This window comes from Microcaecilia unicolor, chromosome 1 (genome assembly GCF_901765095.1).
Source record: "Microcaecilia unicolor chromosome 1, aMicUni1.1, whole genome shotgun sequence".
Taxonomy (NCBI): domain Eukaryota; kingdom Metazoa; phylum Chordata; class Amphibia; order Gymnophiona; family Siphonopidae; genus Microcaecilia; species Microcaecilia unicolor.
The window spans coordinates 399,299,720-399,318,643 of NC_044031.1; the positions used below are offsets into that span (position 1 = coordinate 399,299,720).

Below are 18,924 nucleotides of genomic sequence, written 5' to 3' on the forward strand. Positions count from 1 at the left end.
ATGATTTTTTGTGTCAGCATCAGCCAGGAAATGGAGCTAAGAAGAGAACTGCAGGAGTCCAGGGGGATGAGGAAGGAGAGAATTCTTGCCCTGGCTCAAATATAGAACAAGAGCTGATTTATTTATTTATTTGGGGGGGGGGGGGGGGGGAGGATTTGTACAAAATGTTATAACAAATTACTACTCCACCTATGAAAAGTTATTCCGTTATTATACTTCCTCTGTGTACATCCGTATGCTGCAGAACCTGGAATGTTTGAAAAAAAAAATAAGTGAGATTAAATAAAAATGCTACCAACAACAATAAAGAACAATAATGTGGATGCAGCAGCTCATAGGTTTGTTTGCTTTGTTTTGAGTGGACGCCAGCGTGGGCACGCAGAAATACGACGGCCGCGCGGGGAAAGGGAAATTCAGGCTAGCCTAAGTGCCTTCAAACCTGTGACGTCACGCCGAGTGCTGTTCTCAATCAAACCTCCTTGAGGGGGGGGGGGGAACTGCCAGGCCGAGGCCGGTCACGTGAAGCTTGAGGTCGGAGGTGAGAGGTCAGAGAGCAGCATGGCGGCGCGGAAGAGAGCTACTGAGAAAGAGGAACTGCAGGCCACAGATAGTGGAGATGAAGATGGTCCTGAGGAGCTCAGCTTTCGAAAAGCCAAGGAAGAGGCGGTGGAGAAGAGGAGGTTGGCGGTGGAATCCGCGCAGAGGTAATGGAGAGAAGCTGCCTCGATGCATTTTGCTGTGTATCGCTTTAGTGCCTTATACATTGCCTTGCAGCGCGGAATAGCTTTGCCCCCGACTATAGCTGCCCAGGGGTCGGAGCTCAAGTTTTCATCATCCCAGGACCTATTTTTGTTGTTGTTGTACAAGGGGAACAGCAGTTCCAAGTTAGTAATGAGTGTGAGGAGAAAATAGAATTCCCTTTACCTAATGGTACTAGCAGATTGATCGTTCTTCGTTTTACCACTTTGCATGCAGGGACTTTTAGTTCTGATTTTCCTATTGCATTGTCAAGGAAAGAAAGAAAGTCTACAGCCACATGCAGGCAGTGGGCTAAACCCCCGTTTGTATCGACCAGTTGGACAAATCTGTTGCCAGTTGGCAAGACAACCTTTACTTTGGAGCTGAATTAAAAAATGCACTTTTTGTGTGTGCAAGTCATTCATTTCACGCATATCCCAAGTATGTATCTGTGGGAAGACCTTGATGACTTAAGTTTTTCAATATAATTTTGCAACTTGTGCAAATTGGTAAACTTGAGGCTAAGCAGATAAACAGTGTTGATAGGACAGTGGTCTGTGCTAGCTCCCAGACAGCTTCAACAAAGTAGGCACATGTTGCCAGAGAATGTAGTAAAAGCAGTTAGCTTAAAGGGGTTTAAAAAAGGTTTGGATGGCTGGACATGGGGAAAATCTGCGCTTATTTCTAGGTTAAGCAGCATAAAATGTATTGTGCTTTTTTTGGGATCTTGTCAGGTACTTGTGACCTGGATTGGCCACTGTTGGAAACAGGATGCTGGGCTTGATGGACCATTGGTCTGGCCCAGTATGGCAATACTTATGTAGCTTACAGTCTTAGTTTGTGGGTTAAATAACTTGCTCATGTTGACAAGGAACATCAGTGGGATTTGAACCTTAGCTTCCTTGGTTCTTAGCTCACTGTTTTAAACCTCTGACTAGACTACTCTTAAAATCACTCCAGATCAGTGGTTCCCAAACCTGCTCCTGGAGGCACCCCAGCCAATCAGGTTGTCAGCATATCCACAATAAATATTCATGAGAGAGATATGCATGTAGTGGAGGCGGTATATTCAAATCTCTCATGAATATTCATTGTGGATATCCTGAAAACCTGACTGGCTGGAGCGCCTCCAGGACCAGGTTTGGGAACCGCTTCAGAATCTGTTTCCCTCTACAACTGCAAAGCTTTTGTATTAGCGCCCCTTGCTGATAGTGGATATCACTAGGGTGACTCTCTTCCTTCTTCAGATATAGTCGAGTACAGTGCACTCCGTTTAAGTGCACGTCGGATAAGCATAAGCATATGCTCTGTTTAACTGCATGCTCTACTTCGCTCCCGTTTTTGGCACCATCAGTTTCTATGGGGACAAACTTCGGTTTAGCGCACCACTGATAAGTGAAATATTCGCTTATATGCATGGTTAAGACCTTTCCTCTGTAGGAAAGACTCCGCATAAGCACACGCATGGAATATGGAAGTCAACTGGCGCGTGACAAAGGTGCGGTAAATTTGAAATCTCGGTTAACTGCCATAGGCAGAATAAGTGAAAGAAGTGGAGTCGTCGCACAACTGTAAGACTTTAACACTGGCTGAACAAATAGAAGTTCTTAAAAAATTAGAAAACAAAGTTAAGCATCTATTGCTAAAGAATATGGTGTCAATCCCAGTCAAATTTCACGTATCTTGAAGTAGAAAGACCAGCTTCTGGAAGACTGCCAAAACAATACAGATCCACACAGGAAATGTAAACGGGCTGTAGAAGATGCTCTTCTTCGGTGGTTTTCTCAAGTCAGTAGCAGACAGTTTCCTGTCAGTGGTCCACTGCTTATGGAGAAAGCTAGTCAGCTAGCTGAAAGTCTTAGAGTAACTGAATTCAAAGCCACTGTTGGATGGTTGGAAAGATGGAAGGAGAGGAACAACATAAAATTCAAGAAACAGCATGGTGAAAAACAAGACGCTGATGACTTTGGTGCTGAAAATTGGGTTGTTTCAGTTCTTCCTACCATCTTGAACGAGTTTGCACCGCGTGACATTTTCAATGCTGATGAAAACGGTCTCTACTGGCGAGCGATTCCTGATGGAACACGTGCATTCAAACAAACCGAAACTACAGGAGGTAAAAAGTCGAAGGACTGACTGACGATCCTCCTTTGCTGCAATATCGATGGGAGTGAGAAGTTGGAACCATTCGTCATTGGATAGATCAAACAGCCCCGTTGCTCCAAGAATGTTAAGCGACTTCCCGTGTCATACAAGGCTATCGCAAATTCATGGATAACTGGGGAAATTTGGAAGCAGTGGCTAAAGAAGTTAGACACTAGAATGCGGGCAGAAAAGCATTAGTTTCTGTTGTTGTGTGATAATTGTGCTGCACACAGTGATGATGTCAGGCTGTCTGACGTCAAGGTGGTCTTCCTGCCACCAAACACTACCTCTCTGATCCAACCTATGGATCAGGGTATAATAGCCAATTTCAAACAACGTTATCGGGCTCTTGTGCTATGTCGTCTGATGAGCGTTATGGATGACCAGACTGGCAAGGATTAACATGCTGTTGAACTGGCTCGTAGTCTATCACTGTTGGATTCCCTACAAATGCAGAAAGAAGCCTGGAATCATGTTATAAGGCAACCATTGTGAACTGCTACAAGTGGGCAAGCTTTGTTAAGGATGTGGAGAGGGATGAAACAGATGCAGCTGTTGCAAACGCGTCACATGAACAGGCTATTGACATTCCAGCCGGTATTACTGAAGAGGAGTTTCATCACTACGTAGCTGTTGATTACAATCTACAAACAGCTGACGACAGCACTGATGCCGAGATACGCGCCTACACGCAGGCAACGGCTGATGATGAAACAGATGATGACATGAGCAGCGAGGCACATGCTGACGAAATTCAACAACCTCCTTTCACTTTTGCAAGAGCGCTGGAGAGTCTCAACACCGTGCGGGCCTATCTGGAGGCCACTGGATCAGTGCTATGACAGTTTTTACCGTCTGGCAGACGTAGTCTATGGAACTCACAGACACAATAGCGTACAGAGGACTATGACTGATTACTTCAAGTAAGCCTAACGTCAGTTAACGGAGACTGTATACTGTACGCATAATAAACAGTACTGTACATATGTTTATCAGATGTTAAGCTTCTTTGGGTCACAACGGTTAAGTGCACGCTCCGGTTAACTGCATGTATTTCTTTGGTCCCAGACCCTTGCACTTAAGTGGATTGCACTGTGTGTGTGTGTGTGTGTATATATATATATATATATATATATATATATATATATATATATACTCATGTAAGATGATGCATTTATATTCATATTTTTTGAATGTGTTTTAAAACACAAGTACTTTTCCTTTTGTACATGCATGCCAGTGTGGGGCGGGCATATGTATATACATTAACTAGCTGTTAAGCCCGTTAAAACGTGCGAGATTTGTGTTTTGCAAAATGTAATAATTCTCACCTCCATCCATCCATGTCCAGCAAACCTCCTCTCTCCCCTCCCCCGATCCATGTCCAGCAACCCTCCTCTCTCCCCTGCCCTCCCCCCATGTCCAGCAGCCCTCCTGTCTCCCCTGGCCTCACCCCGTCCACCGACCCTCCTCTCTCCCCTGCCCTCCCCCCATATCCAGCAACCCTCCTCTTTCCCTTGGCCTCCCCCCCCCGCTCTCTCCCCTGCTCTCCCCCCATGTCCAGCAACCCTCCTCTTTGCCCTGCTCTCTCCCCATGTCCAGCAACCCTCCTCTCTCTCTCCCCTGCCCTCCCCCCATGACCAGCTACCCTCCTCGCTGCCGCTCCCTCCCCCCTCCTTTCCGGGCCCCCTGCACTGACATGAGAGGAGGTGAGAGGCGCTGTCATGTCAGTGCAGGGGGCCCGATACGGAGGGGGGCGGGAGCGGCGTTGGGGATGGGGGGGGGGGAGTGGAGGTTGGTGCGCCGGCGATGTTGTGTCGTCTCCAGCGGCAGTGTTCGTTTCCCTCTCTGTTCTGCCCTCTGAAGTCATCACGTCTTGATGCGAGGGCGGGACAGAGAGGGAAGTCTCTACTGTGCATTTGCGGGTGAATCGGTCACTTGTCATTTATATGTTTGATGTGTATCTATATGAATGGATGTATATGTATTCATGTACATATTCATAAGAGTATATGGGTGCGCTCTTACACATAATATTATTTCCCATGCACAACTATTCATCATGCACCTTCTTCATATGCGCATTTTTATATCTTGTGTTTTTTCTCTTTGTTTTTATTTTTTATTTTTCACTCTCTTTAAACCCGCATCCCTCTTGACCTGCCACGTCATTTGCTGATGTCACATTTTTGACGTCAGTGTTTTTTTTTCTTTTTTTGCGCCCTTTTATCTTTACACAGAGGTTCGGTCCCCTCGTTTTAATTATCCTTTTACACATTTATTGTCTTTCCTATTAATCACCATATTTTATTAATCTTGGTTACTTTTTTTTTTTTTTAATGTAGTGGTATGTTACGTACGCTCTTTATTCTATTATAAGTGTCATACTGGTTTAACTAATGTTCCCATGTTTCCCCCTTTTCATATTGTAAATGTCACATCAGTTCTGCCAATATACCTCATATTAGTTATTTTATACATTTATGTTTGTGTATATGTACTAAAACAAATGTTGCATTATTTTTATACCTTTTACTTAATATAGGTTTGCATGTTATATATTTATTGTTTTGTCTATTATAGTACCCCTGAGGCAGGCACTTAACCGGAACACAGTGCCATGTCGGGTATTACAAGAACAAGAATAAAGTTTTCTCAAACATATATCTGTCTTGGTGTTTTTTGAAGAGCCTTGCTGGTCACACTACTCCTCTCTCTATATATATCTCAATAAGTAGTGGACCTCTGTCTTCCGCTTTTGCAGTTTCTCCTTTCCAGTAAAGGGTCATGTTTAGTTTGAAGTGATCAGACCAAAGAATTTCTGTCCATCTCGGGTTCTGTATTCTGAAGTCATTGTCATGTAAGAATCTGTAGGCTAGTAAGTCTATAGCTTGTCCTTTGATGTGGATTGTAGTCGCTGATGGTTGCCGGAAGTCTCATAGTTGAAGGAATTCATCACATTCTTTGCAGCATCTAGATGTAGATTAATATCTTCTATTAGCAGTGTACTGGGGTTAGCTACACATATGTTTGAGTTGAAGTGCATGAAATTTGTTTGGGTCGTTTTCGAAGATCCTAGGGGGCCTGTAGAATAGGATTCAACAAGGTTGTGTAGAGTTTGATCCTTGATTTTAAATGAGGCGATTTCCAGTTGTAGTTTTAGATTCCACAGAGGCTTCGGCTGTGAAAAAGGATCTGTAGATTAATGCAATTCCCCTACCTGTTTTCCCATATCTGGTCCAGTATAGTTTATATCCTGGTGGGCATATATCTAGAATGATAGGGTCTTCTTTGACATGGATCCATGTTTCGTTGAGGCAAACCGGATCGAGGTCTTTGTTGGTTACCCAGTCCTTTATAGTTTCTGTTTTGTTTGCCACTGATCTGGCATTGATGTATCCCACTGTTATTGGTAGGTAGTCGTCCTCCATTATTTCGACAGTGGTAATTTTTGTTACTTGATGTTGGTTTGGGTTTCTTTTTTGGCCCTCTGTTGTGTTTGGGCTCCGAGTGAGTGATTTTTATTTTTTGGTTTACCCTGTCTGATTGTTTGGGTTCTCCCTGGGGAGAGGGCGGCTCTTCCCATTGGGTGACATAGAGGCATATTTTCAAAGCACTTAGCCTTCCAAAGTTCCATAGGTTTCTATGGAACTTTGGAAGGCTAAGTGCTTTGAAAATATGCCTCTCGGAGTTTGCATAGTATTGGTATATTGTTGTTTTCTCCTTGGGTTAGGGCATCAGCGGATATTATTAGCATTAGGGTAGCTAACCCTATTAGTATTCTTGTAGTGTACATCTTAACTCTTGGGTGTGAGGGCTTTCTTTTTGTGTTGTTGTTTTTTTAGTATGTGTGTGTGTATATAAGTTTTTGGTAGATCTTCTTTATTGTGTGTGTGAATGTGTGAGAGTTTTTGGTAGACCACCTTTATTTGAGTGTGTGTGAGAGCCTAGTAGGCCAGCCTTTGATTGATTTATTTTTTACTGTAACTGGACGGATATACCCCGTATCAGGTGGATGAGGGAGAGGGGAAGGAGCTCTCCTGCCTATAGGTGGTGTGGTGCTGCAGAAGTTCTGATGAACTAGTCAAGAGGTGAGACACATGTCTTGTTGATGTTATCTTTGATGGACGCTCCCAGTTTCGTCAGTGATGCTGGTGTCAGGTTTGTGACCGTTTCCTTGTCTGTGCTCACCTCGCCCTCTGGTGGCCAGACCTGGTGGCTGCAATGGACTGTCTGATTACTGTCACCTGTTCTAGACTTCAGCCCAGTTCAGTCCAGATCTTCAGGGCTGCCAGAATTGCTTTCCCTGCTTGTACCTGAACAGCACCTGTAGTTGCCTTGTGATTGCTGCAGCTGAGCTTTAGCAGCTGATGGGCTTTATTAATCACCTAGAAACTTCTATGTTTGCCTTGGCATCGTCTAAGGTTCCTGGTATGTGGGTGTGCTCTGTGAATTTCTGCCTAGTCCAGTTCTAGCCTGAGTTTCTTGCCTGATTCTAGTTTGTTTGTGTGTAGTTAGCTTTGGTTTTATTGCTTATTTCCTAGTCTTGTTTTTGGTTTGCATTCCCTTGTCTTGTGTCTGTGTTCCTTTTTTAGTGGCTGCCTGGCAGCTTTTAGTTCTGACTGTTGTGTGTTTCCTGCTGGTATCCAGTTCCTGCCCAGTCCGGTAAGTCCTGCCGGCCGCCTGCACCCAGGGGCTCAATATGGCAGATGACGTTTAATGTGAGCAAGTGCAAGGTGATGCATGTGGGAAAAAAGAACCCGAATTATAGCTATGTCATGCAAGGTTCCACGTTAGGAGTTACGGACCAAGAAAGGGAACTGGGTGTCGTCGTCGATAATACGCTGAAACCTTCTGCTCAGTGTGCTGCTGCGGCTCGGAAAGCGAATAGAATGTTGGGTATTATTAGGAAAGGTATGGAAAACAGGTGTGAGGATGTTATAATGCCGTTATATCGCTCCATGGTGCGACCGCACCTTGAGTATTGTGTTCAATTCTGGTCGCCGCATCTCAGGAAAGATATAGTGGAACTGGAAAAGGTGCAGAGAAGGGCGACTAAAATGATAGCGGGGATGGGACGACTTCCCTATGAAGAAAGACTAAGGAGGCTAGGGCTTTTCAGCTTGGAGTAGAGACGGTTGAGGGGAGACATGATAGAGGTATATAAAATAATGAGTGGAGTGGAACATGTGGATGTGAAGTGTCTGTTCACACTTTTCAAAAATACTAGGACTAGGGGGCATGCAATGAAACTACAGTGTAGTAAATTTAAAACAAATCGGAGAAAAGTTTTCTTCACCCAATGCGTAATTAAACTCTGGAATTCGTTGCCGGAGAACGTGGTGAAGGTGGTTAGCTTGGCAGAGTTTAAAAAGGGGTTAGACGGTTTCCTAAAGGACAAGTCTATAAACCGCTACTAAATGGACTTGGGAAAAATCCACAATTCCAGGAATAACATGTATAGAATGTTTGTACGTTTGGGAAGCTTGCCAGGTGCCCTTGGCCTGGATTGGCCGTTGTCGAGGGAAAGGATGCTGGGCTCGATGGACCCTTGGTCTTTTCCCAGTGTGGCATTACTTATGTACTTATGTAACTGCTGGGGAAGGGTGGTCAAGTACAGGTGAAGCCTTGCGCTAGTCCTGTGTTCCAGTCCAAGTGTTCTTGTCCAGTGTGTTCCTGCTTTGCTTATCCCTGTCTGCAGTCCCTGCTTTGTGTGTATGTTAACCCAGTGCTGGTTGGGGTGGTTTTGCCTGCCACTGCCGCTCCTTGGCAGCGGCCCAAGGGCTCACAAACCTAGTTGCTGCTTTGAGACCTGACAGCTGGTAGGTTAAGGAGAAGAGGATTTCTCCGTACTGGCCAGGCGATACTTTCTCTTCAGTGGCGGATTGTTCGTAGGCTGCGTGTGAAGTATTGGCAAAGTATTATCCTTGGAGGTTACTGCAGTTGTGTTTTACGTGGCTGTCCGCCGGCTTTGACTCTTCTCTTACTCCAGAGGTAGGAGGTTGTGGGACCCTGCCGGCCTGATTCTCGTTCGTTACTCTGTTACCGGCGATACTGGGCGCACTCCTCTACTAAGAGTTGGATGCAGAGGGAGTGTTCCAGCAGGGAGCAGTGGTGGCTTTTCTTGGCTGTCCACTAGCTGTGTCTTTTCAGTCATCCCCAAGGTCCTCAGGTAGGGGTTTGTGGGACCCTGTGGGCTTGATGTTCATCTGCCACGCGTCTGCTTTCAGTACTGGGTGTGCTCCTCCTATCGGATGTGGAGGGAGAGTTCCAGCAGGGAACGAAGGTGGTGTGGTAGAAGCAGCGGTGATTGGGATAAGTACATAAGTATTGCCATACTGGGACAGACCAAAGGTCCATCAAGCCCAGCATTCTATTTCCAGCAATGACCAATCCAGGTCACAAGTACCTGGCAAGATCCCATTTTGTAAAACATTACGATACGTTTTATACTGCTTATCTAGAAATAAGCAGTGGATTTTTCCCAAGTTCATTTTAATAATGGCTTATGGACTTTTCTTTTAGGAAACTATCCAAGCCTTTTTTTAAACCCTGCTAAGCTAACTACTTTTACATTCTCTGGCAACTAATTCCAGAGTTTAATTACACATTGAGTGAAGAAATATTTTCTCCGATTCGTTTTAAATTTACTACTTTGTAGCTTCATTATGCGCTCCCTAGTCCTAGTATTTTTGGAAAGCATAAACAATTGATTCACATCTACCTGTTCATTCTACTCATTATTTTATAGACCTCTATCATATCTCCCCTCAGCCATCTCTTCTCCAGGCTGAAGAGCCCTAGCCGCTTTAGCCTTTCCTCATAGGGAAGTCGTCCCATCCCCTTTATCATTTTCGTCGCCCTTCTCTGTACCTTTTCTAATTCCATCATATCTTTTTTGAGATGAGGCGACCAGAATTGCACAAAATATTTAAGGTGTGGTCACACCATGGAGCGATACAAAGGCATTATAACATCCTCAATTTTGTAATATTTCACAATCCTCTTGCGATTTAACAACTTTGAATAACTTTGTGTCATCAGCAAATGTAATTACCTCACTAGTTATTCCCATCTCTACTTGAGCACACAGTTATGGAACGCATTGCCGAGGAAATTAAAAACGATCTACAAATTAACGAACTTCCGCAAACTACTGAAGACCCATCAATTTAACAAGGCATACCACAAAGATCAACCAATGGAGTGGAGGAGTGGCCTAGTGGTTAGGGTGGTGGACTTTGGTCCTGGGGAACTGAGGAACTGAGTTCGATTCCCAGCACAGGCAGCTCCTTGTGACTCTGGGTAAGTCACTTAACCCTCCATTGCCTGCCGCATTGAGCCTGCCATGAGTGGGAAAAGCGCGGGGTACAAATGTAATAAAAATAAATACACAACTCCTCCACATATAATCAGAAATGTCTTACAATATCTGCTTGCTGTACCACGCTCATGTTCTTTTTTTCATTATCTTGTTACCCAAGATCCTACTGTAACACTAATTGTCTAATTCTAACTTATTTCCACCATTCTTGTTCATTGTAAGCCACATTGAGCCTGCAAAAAGGTGGGAAAATGTGAGATACAATAAATATGTTAAAAAGCAACTGTCTCAGCAGAGACCCCTGCGGAACCCCATTTTTTCACCCTTCTCCATTGAGAATTCTGACCATTTAACCCTACTCTCTGTTTTCTCTCTTTTAACCAATTTTTAATCCACAATTGTACACTACCTCTTATCCCATGATTCTCCAATTTCCTCTGGAGTTGTCATGAGGTACGTTGTCAAATGCCTTTTGAAAATCCAGATACACAATATCGACCGGCTAACCTTTTTCCATATGTTTGTTCATCCCTTCAAAGAAGTGTAATAGATTGATGAGGCAAGATTTCCCTTTACTAAATCCATGTGACTTTGTCTCATTAATCCATGCTTTTGAGTATGCTCTGTAATTTTGTTCTTTACAATAGCCTCTACCATTTTGGCCAGCACCAACGTCAGGCTCGCCGGTCTATAATTTTCCAGGATCACCACTGGACCTTTTTAAAAAATCGGCGTTACATTGGCCATCCTCAAATTTTCTGGTACCATGCTTGATTTTAAAGATAAAGTGTATATTACTAACAACTAGTAAAAAAAGGCCCGTTTCCAAAACAAATGATACGGGCGCTAGCATCTGTTTTTTTTTTTTTTACTTTTTTGTTTTTCTGTTTGATATTAAGGGATATAAATGATTTTAAAAAGCCAAAGTTTTTTTTTTAAAGTTTTATTTGTAGTGTAATTGTTTCTTACATTTGTAAAGGTGTGGGGAGGAGGGGGGGGGGGGGAACTGTGGCGTGTTTTAATGTAAGAGGGGGGAGGGTCTGAGTGGAGTCAACATTCTTGCTTGCAGCAAAATAAACCCTTTAGTGGACCGTAGTTAAACAACCTTTTTGGGTTCTGTGCCATAAATACGTTTTAAACCCCCCTCACCTCACCCTTCTGCTGTGCTTGCAAAATGCAGCAGACAGGAATACTGAAGCAGAAATTTTTACTTGCTGTTTTTGCTTTCTTTGCGGACTGAACTCCATGGGGACTGTGGAGCTCATAAAATTACAGGACCTTCATGGTTCTGATTGCAAAGGAAAGCTCTCAGAAAGGGAAGATTCCTTCTGCAGGCTGAGGTGGGTGTAACTGGATGTGTGTGTGTGTTTCTGTGAAAGTGATAGAGGAGGGTGGTGGCGAGTGTCTGTTTATGTGGCTCGGACGGCTCTGCTTCTGGCGTTCCGTTCCTCTGCCTGCTGTGAGTTAGTTGTTAGCTGGGAGGGTTTTTTTTATAGAGGCAGCACATACCTGCAGCTGGAGCACGGGCATCAGAGTGATGTTCGTTGTCTCCCTGCTGCACAGAAACTGAGATCGGTTGTGCTGCTCTTTCTCCTCCCTTCTTCCGATGCCATTCGTTCAGTGTCAGTGCTCCGCCCTCGCTGTCATCACATTTCACGCGTGGGCGGGGCATACACTGATGGAGGAAAAGCAATCTCAGCCACCTCACTTTTAGAACGTTGGGAAAGTGAGGCTTCATTAGAACGTTGGAGGTGCGTTTTATATAGAGAGATAGTTCTACAAGTTCATTTTGCAATTCTGTCAGTACTCTGGGTGGCAAGAGAGGCCAGCGCCCCAGTACGTGGTGAGTCTCTGCGGATGCCAGTGATAGGGAGTATAAGCTCTTGGGCAGCTGGTCACGCTGTTGCCTCATCCAGATCACGCAGTCGCTATCGGTATTGGACTTGGAGGGAGAGTTCCAGGAGCGAGCGAAGGTGGTGTGGTAGAAGTGGTGGTGATAGGCAAGAGAGGTCGGCACCCCCAGTACCTTGGGAGGGGGGGGGGGGGTCGGTCAGTAAATGACAGCTGCCTGGAGAGGTAGTGGAGTGAGACTAGGCAGGTGAAGTGAAGAAGAGGTGGATGCTTACAAGTAGAGGAAAGCAGCAGCTTGGTGCCACTACCATAGCCAACCAGGTGAGATGTATGGGAGAACAGAGGGCAGCAGTTAAAGCAGAATCTTCAAGGAAAATCCATGTTTCAGAGCAAGGTGATGCAAAGAGATTGTTAATGTACACAAACTTGTTGGAGACAGATTGGGCATTCCACAGAGCACATAAGAGAGGGGAAAAGAGGGAGGAAGGAGAGTAATAGAAATAAGCTTAGAGGGGTTTTGATTTGATCTACGCAGATGAAATGAGAGTTGCCTTGGAGGGCCAGAATTGGGATTGGTATACCCAGTTGAGAGGAGGAGAAGAAGCAGGACAGTAGGATAAAAAGTAGGGGAGGCATGACGAGTAACAAAAATGAGATGTGCTCAGAGAGAATGCAGATGACTGAATGAGAGGAAGTAAAGGTTGAAGCTGAACAGCCAAGTAGAAGGTAGAAGACAAAATGGCTGGTGAGGTGACAAAAATAGAGAATGAACAGTGTGGACTTGATATAAATAGTATTTTGAGAAATGGAATAAGATTAGAAAGACTTAGCATCAGGAAGAGAAAGTGTAGTGAAGCAAACCTATGCAGGTTCTGGCAATGGCTAGATTAAGCGCAGGGTAGCAGGGGCAGAACCCCAAGTGCTTTAGGGTGAATCTGGAAATCACTCCAGAGGACAGTGGAAGGAATATACAGGTGGGCTGCAAACATTCCCAGCACCTGAAAGTGGCTGGATGGAGTATAGGGTAGCAGGAGCAGAGACCCAAGTGGTTTGATGTCTGGGAGTCACCCAGGAGGACGCTGGGTATATGCAGCTGGCCTGAAAATCTCCCCAGACACAAGACCCATGTGTGTGTGTGTATGCATCCACGTAGAGGCGTTGGAAAGAATTCCTCGAGCCATGTTCGCTACTTATTACTATATGTTGATCTTAGGCAGTGAGCAAGGACAGAAATGTTTTCTAAGACCTGTTTTCTTGAACTCAATCTCTTAGTTTTATTGATTTGGTTCCTAGCCAGACTATTGGTTCCCAAGTGGACCATATCGGTTTCTACTCCAAAAATGCTAAGAATTTGGTTTGGATTCTAGTCAGCTTAGGATCATGGTAGGAATTTGACCACCTTGTCTTCTTCCAGTCCTGCTCCACATTCCTAAGTCAATTCTTCTGATGACCGAGTCGCTTGGCATGAGTAGTTTTGTTTGAACAATGCTGCATCCACTGCTGTTCTTGTTATTAGGAAAGACATTCCCCTGCTGATGCCTTTCCTCGGGTTACTTAATACTGATTTTTCCTGTGTAATGCTTTGCTTGTGAGAATGAAAGGAGGATTTTTCTGACACAAAATAAACTTTTCAGAAGTATTATCAGTAATTTGTAATGTCATTGTGATGTTTATTTTAAAGGGAGAAAGCTTTGCTGAAAGAAAAGAGACGGCGTCGAGAGGAACTTTTCAAAGAACAAAAGGTAATGGCAGAAACATTACTGGAAGAAAATCCAAATATTTCTTAGGGAAAAAATCATTTGCAAAGGAATAGAGAATATTATTAATCTGTGGTGCAACTGCACCTTGAGTATTGTGTACTGTTCTGATTGCACCATATCAAAAAAGATCTAGCAGGTCTAGAAGGTACAGAGAATGATAAAGGGAAGCGAGAAAACAGCTAAAGGGCTTAGGGCTCTTCATCTTAGGAAGAGACAGTTGAGGGGAGATTTGATAGAAGTTTATGAGATCATGATTGGGGTAGAATGGGTAAATAGGGGACTTTAATTAACCATGTCAAACAGTACAAAGACTGTATGTTTTCACTTCTTGCACAATTAAGCTACTGAACTTGTTTCTGTAAGATGTGGTCAAGGCATCTAGCATAGCAGGGTTTAAAGGAAGATAAATGAAAGGGGGCGTGCTGCCAATGTCTTGAATGTATTTATCTTGATTCCACATATATTCCCTAGAAAAGAAAGTTATTACCAAATACTGTTCTGGAAGAGATCACCTCCACGGCCTGCTCTAGGTAAATATTACATTCTGCTCCTGGGAAGTACACTCATTCTGGCATGCTTCTCATTTCTTATTTGTTTTTTTCTTTTAGTAATGTCTCTATCAGGAAATTGTTTAAAAGTCAGAAGAGTGGTAGCTCCTATCTCTGTGGAGTTACTTAATAGGTGTATGCTTAGTTTAGAGCTCTCAGAATCAGTGCAGTAATGTCATTTATGAAACACACTTTAAAAGGCATGCTGTTATCTTGCCTCACACTTGACTCCAGGAGAGCTCAAGTGCTAACCAGGATTTCTTGGGAATTGCTGGGAGCAGCAGGAAGGGGCACCCTGTTTCAGAGCCACAGATGGTGAAATGTTAGATCTGAGCTCCTTTTGGTATCCTGGTAAAATGCTGGCACTGATAAGTTGGATTTCCTACTGTGTAGTTGGACTAAGGAAACCTCTGCCCCCTTCTCCTAGTGTACACGCTTCTTTATCAGAGGCATTTACACAATGAAGAATAAGGCTGCATAGTTGAAATGCTTCCAGAGGCTGTGCATTGCTCAAATCAGAAGTCTTATCGTGTGCTAAACAAAACCTTTTCTTTTAGGGCAGATGAGGAACATACCACACAAGAACAAGGTAAAGTACAGATTGAATTGTTTAAACTCCCTTCTCCTCTTCACTGCAGTCTGTGCCACAAAAGAGGCATTTCATTTCATGACTTTTATTTTTCTGTGTATATTTTGTTTATATAAATGTTTATAATCTACAATATCTAAAGTTTCGTATGGCCTGCAAAAATCATTTATAAACAAAATTAGAAACATCTGTGTGACATATTCAGAGCCTCTGGCCTAAGGAAAGACATCCAGGAGCACCTTGCAGATGCACCTCTTATCTAGATGATCCCCCAATTGCCCTGCACTGGGGAAAACATCTTCAGCGACAAGGTTAATGACACTATCAGTGTAATTAAAGATCATTACATCACCCTTAAAACCCTCACCTCCGAAGGTCTGAATGTATTTTTAATAAACAAAGATTATAGTGTGTGCAGTTCCGCAAGTCCTTTCCTCTGTCGCGATGCTATAGTAATTACAACAGGTGGCAGATGCCCCAAGCAGCACCCATAAAACCATAGTTTCCAGCAAAGACTGCACCCCTATCTCTCTGTGCTGTTTCAGTGGGGTGGGGAGGAGCACCTCATGTTTTTATCAGCCTCTTGGGAGATCATGACCAACAGATTCACCCCATCTCATTGTGCACCACCCTCCTTCTCAAAGGACACCTGCAACTCTTGCTGGTAAAAGTCTCCCTTTTACAAGAAAGAGCTGCAGAGCCTGTTCATCTCATAGAGGTCATCCAGGGCTACTTCCTGATCCTCAAGGAAACAGAGGGCCTGTGCCTCATAATGAATCTCTGGAAGTTCAACAGGTTCAACTACAAGGAGAAATTTCAGATGCACTCCCTGGGGACTGTTTTCCCTCTTTCTCCAAATTGATAACTGGTTAGAGTCCTTGGACCTTGAGAATGCTTACACTCATACTGATCTGCTTCACACACAGGAAGGACCTATACTTCTCTGTCAGGATGATCAGAATTAATGCCCAGTCCTACCCATTGGTCTATCCTAGGCAGCAAGTGTCTCCACCAAGTGTGTTTCAGTAATAGCCACACACCTCCACAAGAAAGGGATATGGATCGTCTTCCCTTACCTGGATGGCTAGCTCATTGTGGGGCCTACTTACCAGGAAGCCAGCATTGAGAAGACACACATCCAATATGCACTGTCCCTGAAGTTCATTGGGGTGGATATCAGAAGGACTTCGTCGAAGGCCTTCTTCCCCTTCCATTGGGTGGACATAACTTCATTAACCCATTGCATCTCTGCCAACGAGATCACAGCCCAAAACTTCCTATGTCTCTTGGCCACCTCTAGCAGCCATACATTTAACTAAACTATATCCCCTTAAGTCTAAAATCCTGCTTGTCCATGAAGAAAGTTAAGTTACTGGTACTTACTTGTAATGATGGTTCTCTGTGGACAGCAGGATAAGTGAGTCACACAGACACATCCATCTTCTCCTCTGGAATGAACTTGCTTACAACTAGAATATGCTGGAATAGAAATGGGCACTATAGTGGGTGGTGGCTGACACATTCTTAGAAGGCCCCTTTTCAAGCCTCTCTTAGCTTTAGAAATATTCCATCCATGGTATTGTTGGAAGATGTCATTAGTATGTGGCTAACTTATTCTGCTGGACAAAAAAAGGAGTATGTGTTAAAAAAACAAAACAGCGCTGTTAAAAAAAAAATATATATATATCGTAGTGATCACATGAAACCCAACGTGTTTTGCCAAAAAGGCTTCAGCAGAGGTAGATGTTAGATATATTAAACTGAAACATAAATATATCAGATGAAATACCATAATTAAAAACAAGAAGGAGTTTTCCCTAACCACACCCTCTCCAAAGGATATCACACAATGTGATACCCACAAGCGAGCCTTCTCCAGAGTAGCCCTCATGCTCTGGAATGCACTCCCTGAAAGGCTTCGCTTAACACAAGACTATCTGTACTTTAGGAAGCAGGTGAAAGCTTGACTCTTCAGCCAGGTCTTTAACGGAAGAAGTAAATGATACCAGCTGCACATAGTAGAACGGGACATGTTTATCCACTCCTACCCTAGCCAAGATAATGTTCAAGCACCTTTCTGACCTCATTTGCAACTCTCTTTAACTAGTCCCTTATTTTCTTACTCTTGTTACTCTGTCTCATCTATCTATATGTTCCATCTTTGATTACATCCCATTCTGTCTATTAAAATGTTTTATTGTGTATTGTGTTGGCATTGTAATGTATCATACTATGCTATACTTTGTATTGTTTTAATATTTTTATTGCTGTAATTGTCTGTTGCTTATATTTGACTTATTCTTGCTGTACACTGCCTTGAGTGAATTCCTTCAAAAAGGCGATAAATAAATCCTAATAAATGTGTATACAATAAATATCAAAAATAAACATAAAACATCTGTACTGACAATATAAAAGCATATACAGTACATATTTATCAAAAGTGCACGTTAATAGCAATCCCACGTATAGAAAAATGTAGTCGGTGACTACCTTTGAGGTTTTTTTGTGATCACTTTATGATGTTAAATAGTTTTTTTTAACACAGAGCTCTGTTTGCCTTTTTAGTGTGCACTCTTTTTCTGTCTTATTTTGTGTGGTGCACTTGCCGCCTCTTTTTTTTTTTTTTTAACTTATTTTCTGCTTTCCCAGGGGAACTCCTGTTACAAGTAAGAAACTTAGTTTAATTACTGGTTGCTCCTATATTCTTAATATTGAAACGGGGGAAAACATCTCATCTTGAAAAGATGTGTACATTGATAATGATATTTAGGGGTATAGTTATTAATGTGAGCTACTGTTAAGACGTGTTATTTTACTCTTAACCCTAGTTAATGTAACTAGGTCTTTTTACATAAAATGGGATCTGTGCTAAAAGACACGTTTTAACAGTAGCACATGTTAAGAATGCACCTTAGTTTTGCAGTGTAACCATTTGATCCCTTTTTTTCCCCAACAAAGATGCCCCATCTTTTGTACACTGTTGGCTGGTTTACGATGTGTTTTGTTTCTCCTGCTCTGTTGATAGTACTCTCTGCTAAGGAGCAGAGGTAGCCTGTCCAGAGAGACCTCAACGTAGGAAGAGGATTGCTGAGTTTGGAATTATGGTGCTGTTACTTTTGGTTATTATCCAGATTGAATGATTAACTGTTGCTTTGACCATTTTTAAACATAGAAGAGAAGGACTGCTAATAGATGATCTTTATGTCTTCCCACTTACATGTCTGCACATCATGTATGTTTAACTGTACCCTTATTCCCCCCACAGATGATGTCACGGAAAGTGAGGCCAGAAGCTCTGAAGATAGTGAAGCAGAGGCTGTGGATGCCAGGTACAGAGATCATAGGTCAAAGGGATTTTAACCTGCTGTGGAAAACTCTGGTAGTGGTGAAATGCTACCCTGATACTCTTGGTGCCGAGGATAGACCAATGGGAAGGACTGGGCATTGCTTCTGGCTGTCCCTGACAGAGAAGTATAGGTCCTTCCTCTATCTATGTGAGGCGATCAGTATGAGTGTAACCCTCTGCTCAGTGTGCAGCGGCAGCTAAGAAAGCAAGTAGAATGTTAGGAATTATTAGGAGAGGAATGGAAAACAAAAATGAGTGTCATAGTGCCTTTGTATCGCTCCATGATGTAACCCACACCTCGAATACTGTGTGCAGTTCTGGTCACCACATCTGAAAAAAGATATAGCGGAATTAGAAAAGGTACATAGAAGGGTGACAAAAATGATAAAGGGAATGTGAGGAAAGTCTAAACCTGCTAGGTCTCTTCAACTTGGAGAAGAGATGACTGAGGGGAGATGTGATAGAGGTTTATAAAATACTGAGTGGAGTGGAACGGATAGAGGTAAATTGCTTGTTTACTCTTTCCAAAAATACTAAGACTAGAGGGCACACAATGAAGCTATTAAGTAATAAGTTTAAAACAAAGTGGAGAAAATTATTTCTTCACTCAGCATTTAATT

General features: G+C 43.2%; 1 protein-coding gene across 1 annotated transcript in view; it reads left to right on the plus strand.

Annotated features, from left to right (window-relative positions):
- Positions 1–537: 537 nt before the first annotated feature.
- LOC115475441 (nucleolar protein 7-like) overlaps positions 538–18,924 on the plus strand; it is a 51,379-nt gene continuing 32,992 nt past the window's right edge. The window contains exons 1-5 of the mRNA XM_030211159.1: positions 538–704; positions 13,740–13,800; positions 14,290–14,348; positions 14,924–14,955; positions 18,224–18,287. Coding sequence (XP_030067019.1) covers positions 559–704; positions 13,740–13,800; positions 14,290–14,348; positions 14,924–14,955; positions 18,224–18,287 — 362 coding nt within the window. The 5' untranslated portion in view covers positions 538–558. The remainder of the gene's footprint in view (positions 705–13,739; positions 13,801–14,289; positions 14,349–14,923; positions 14,956–18,223; positions 18,288–18,924) is intronic.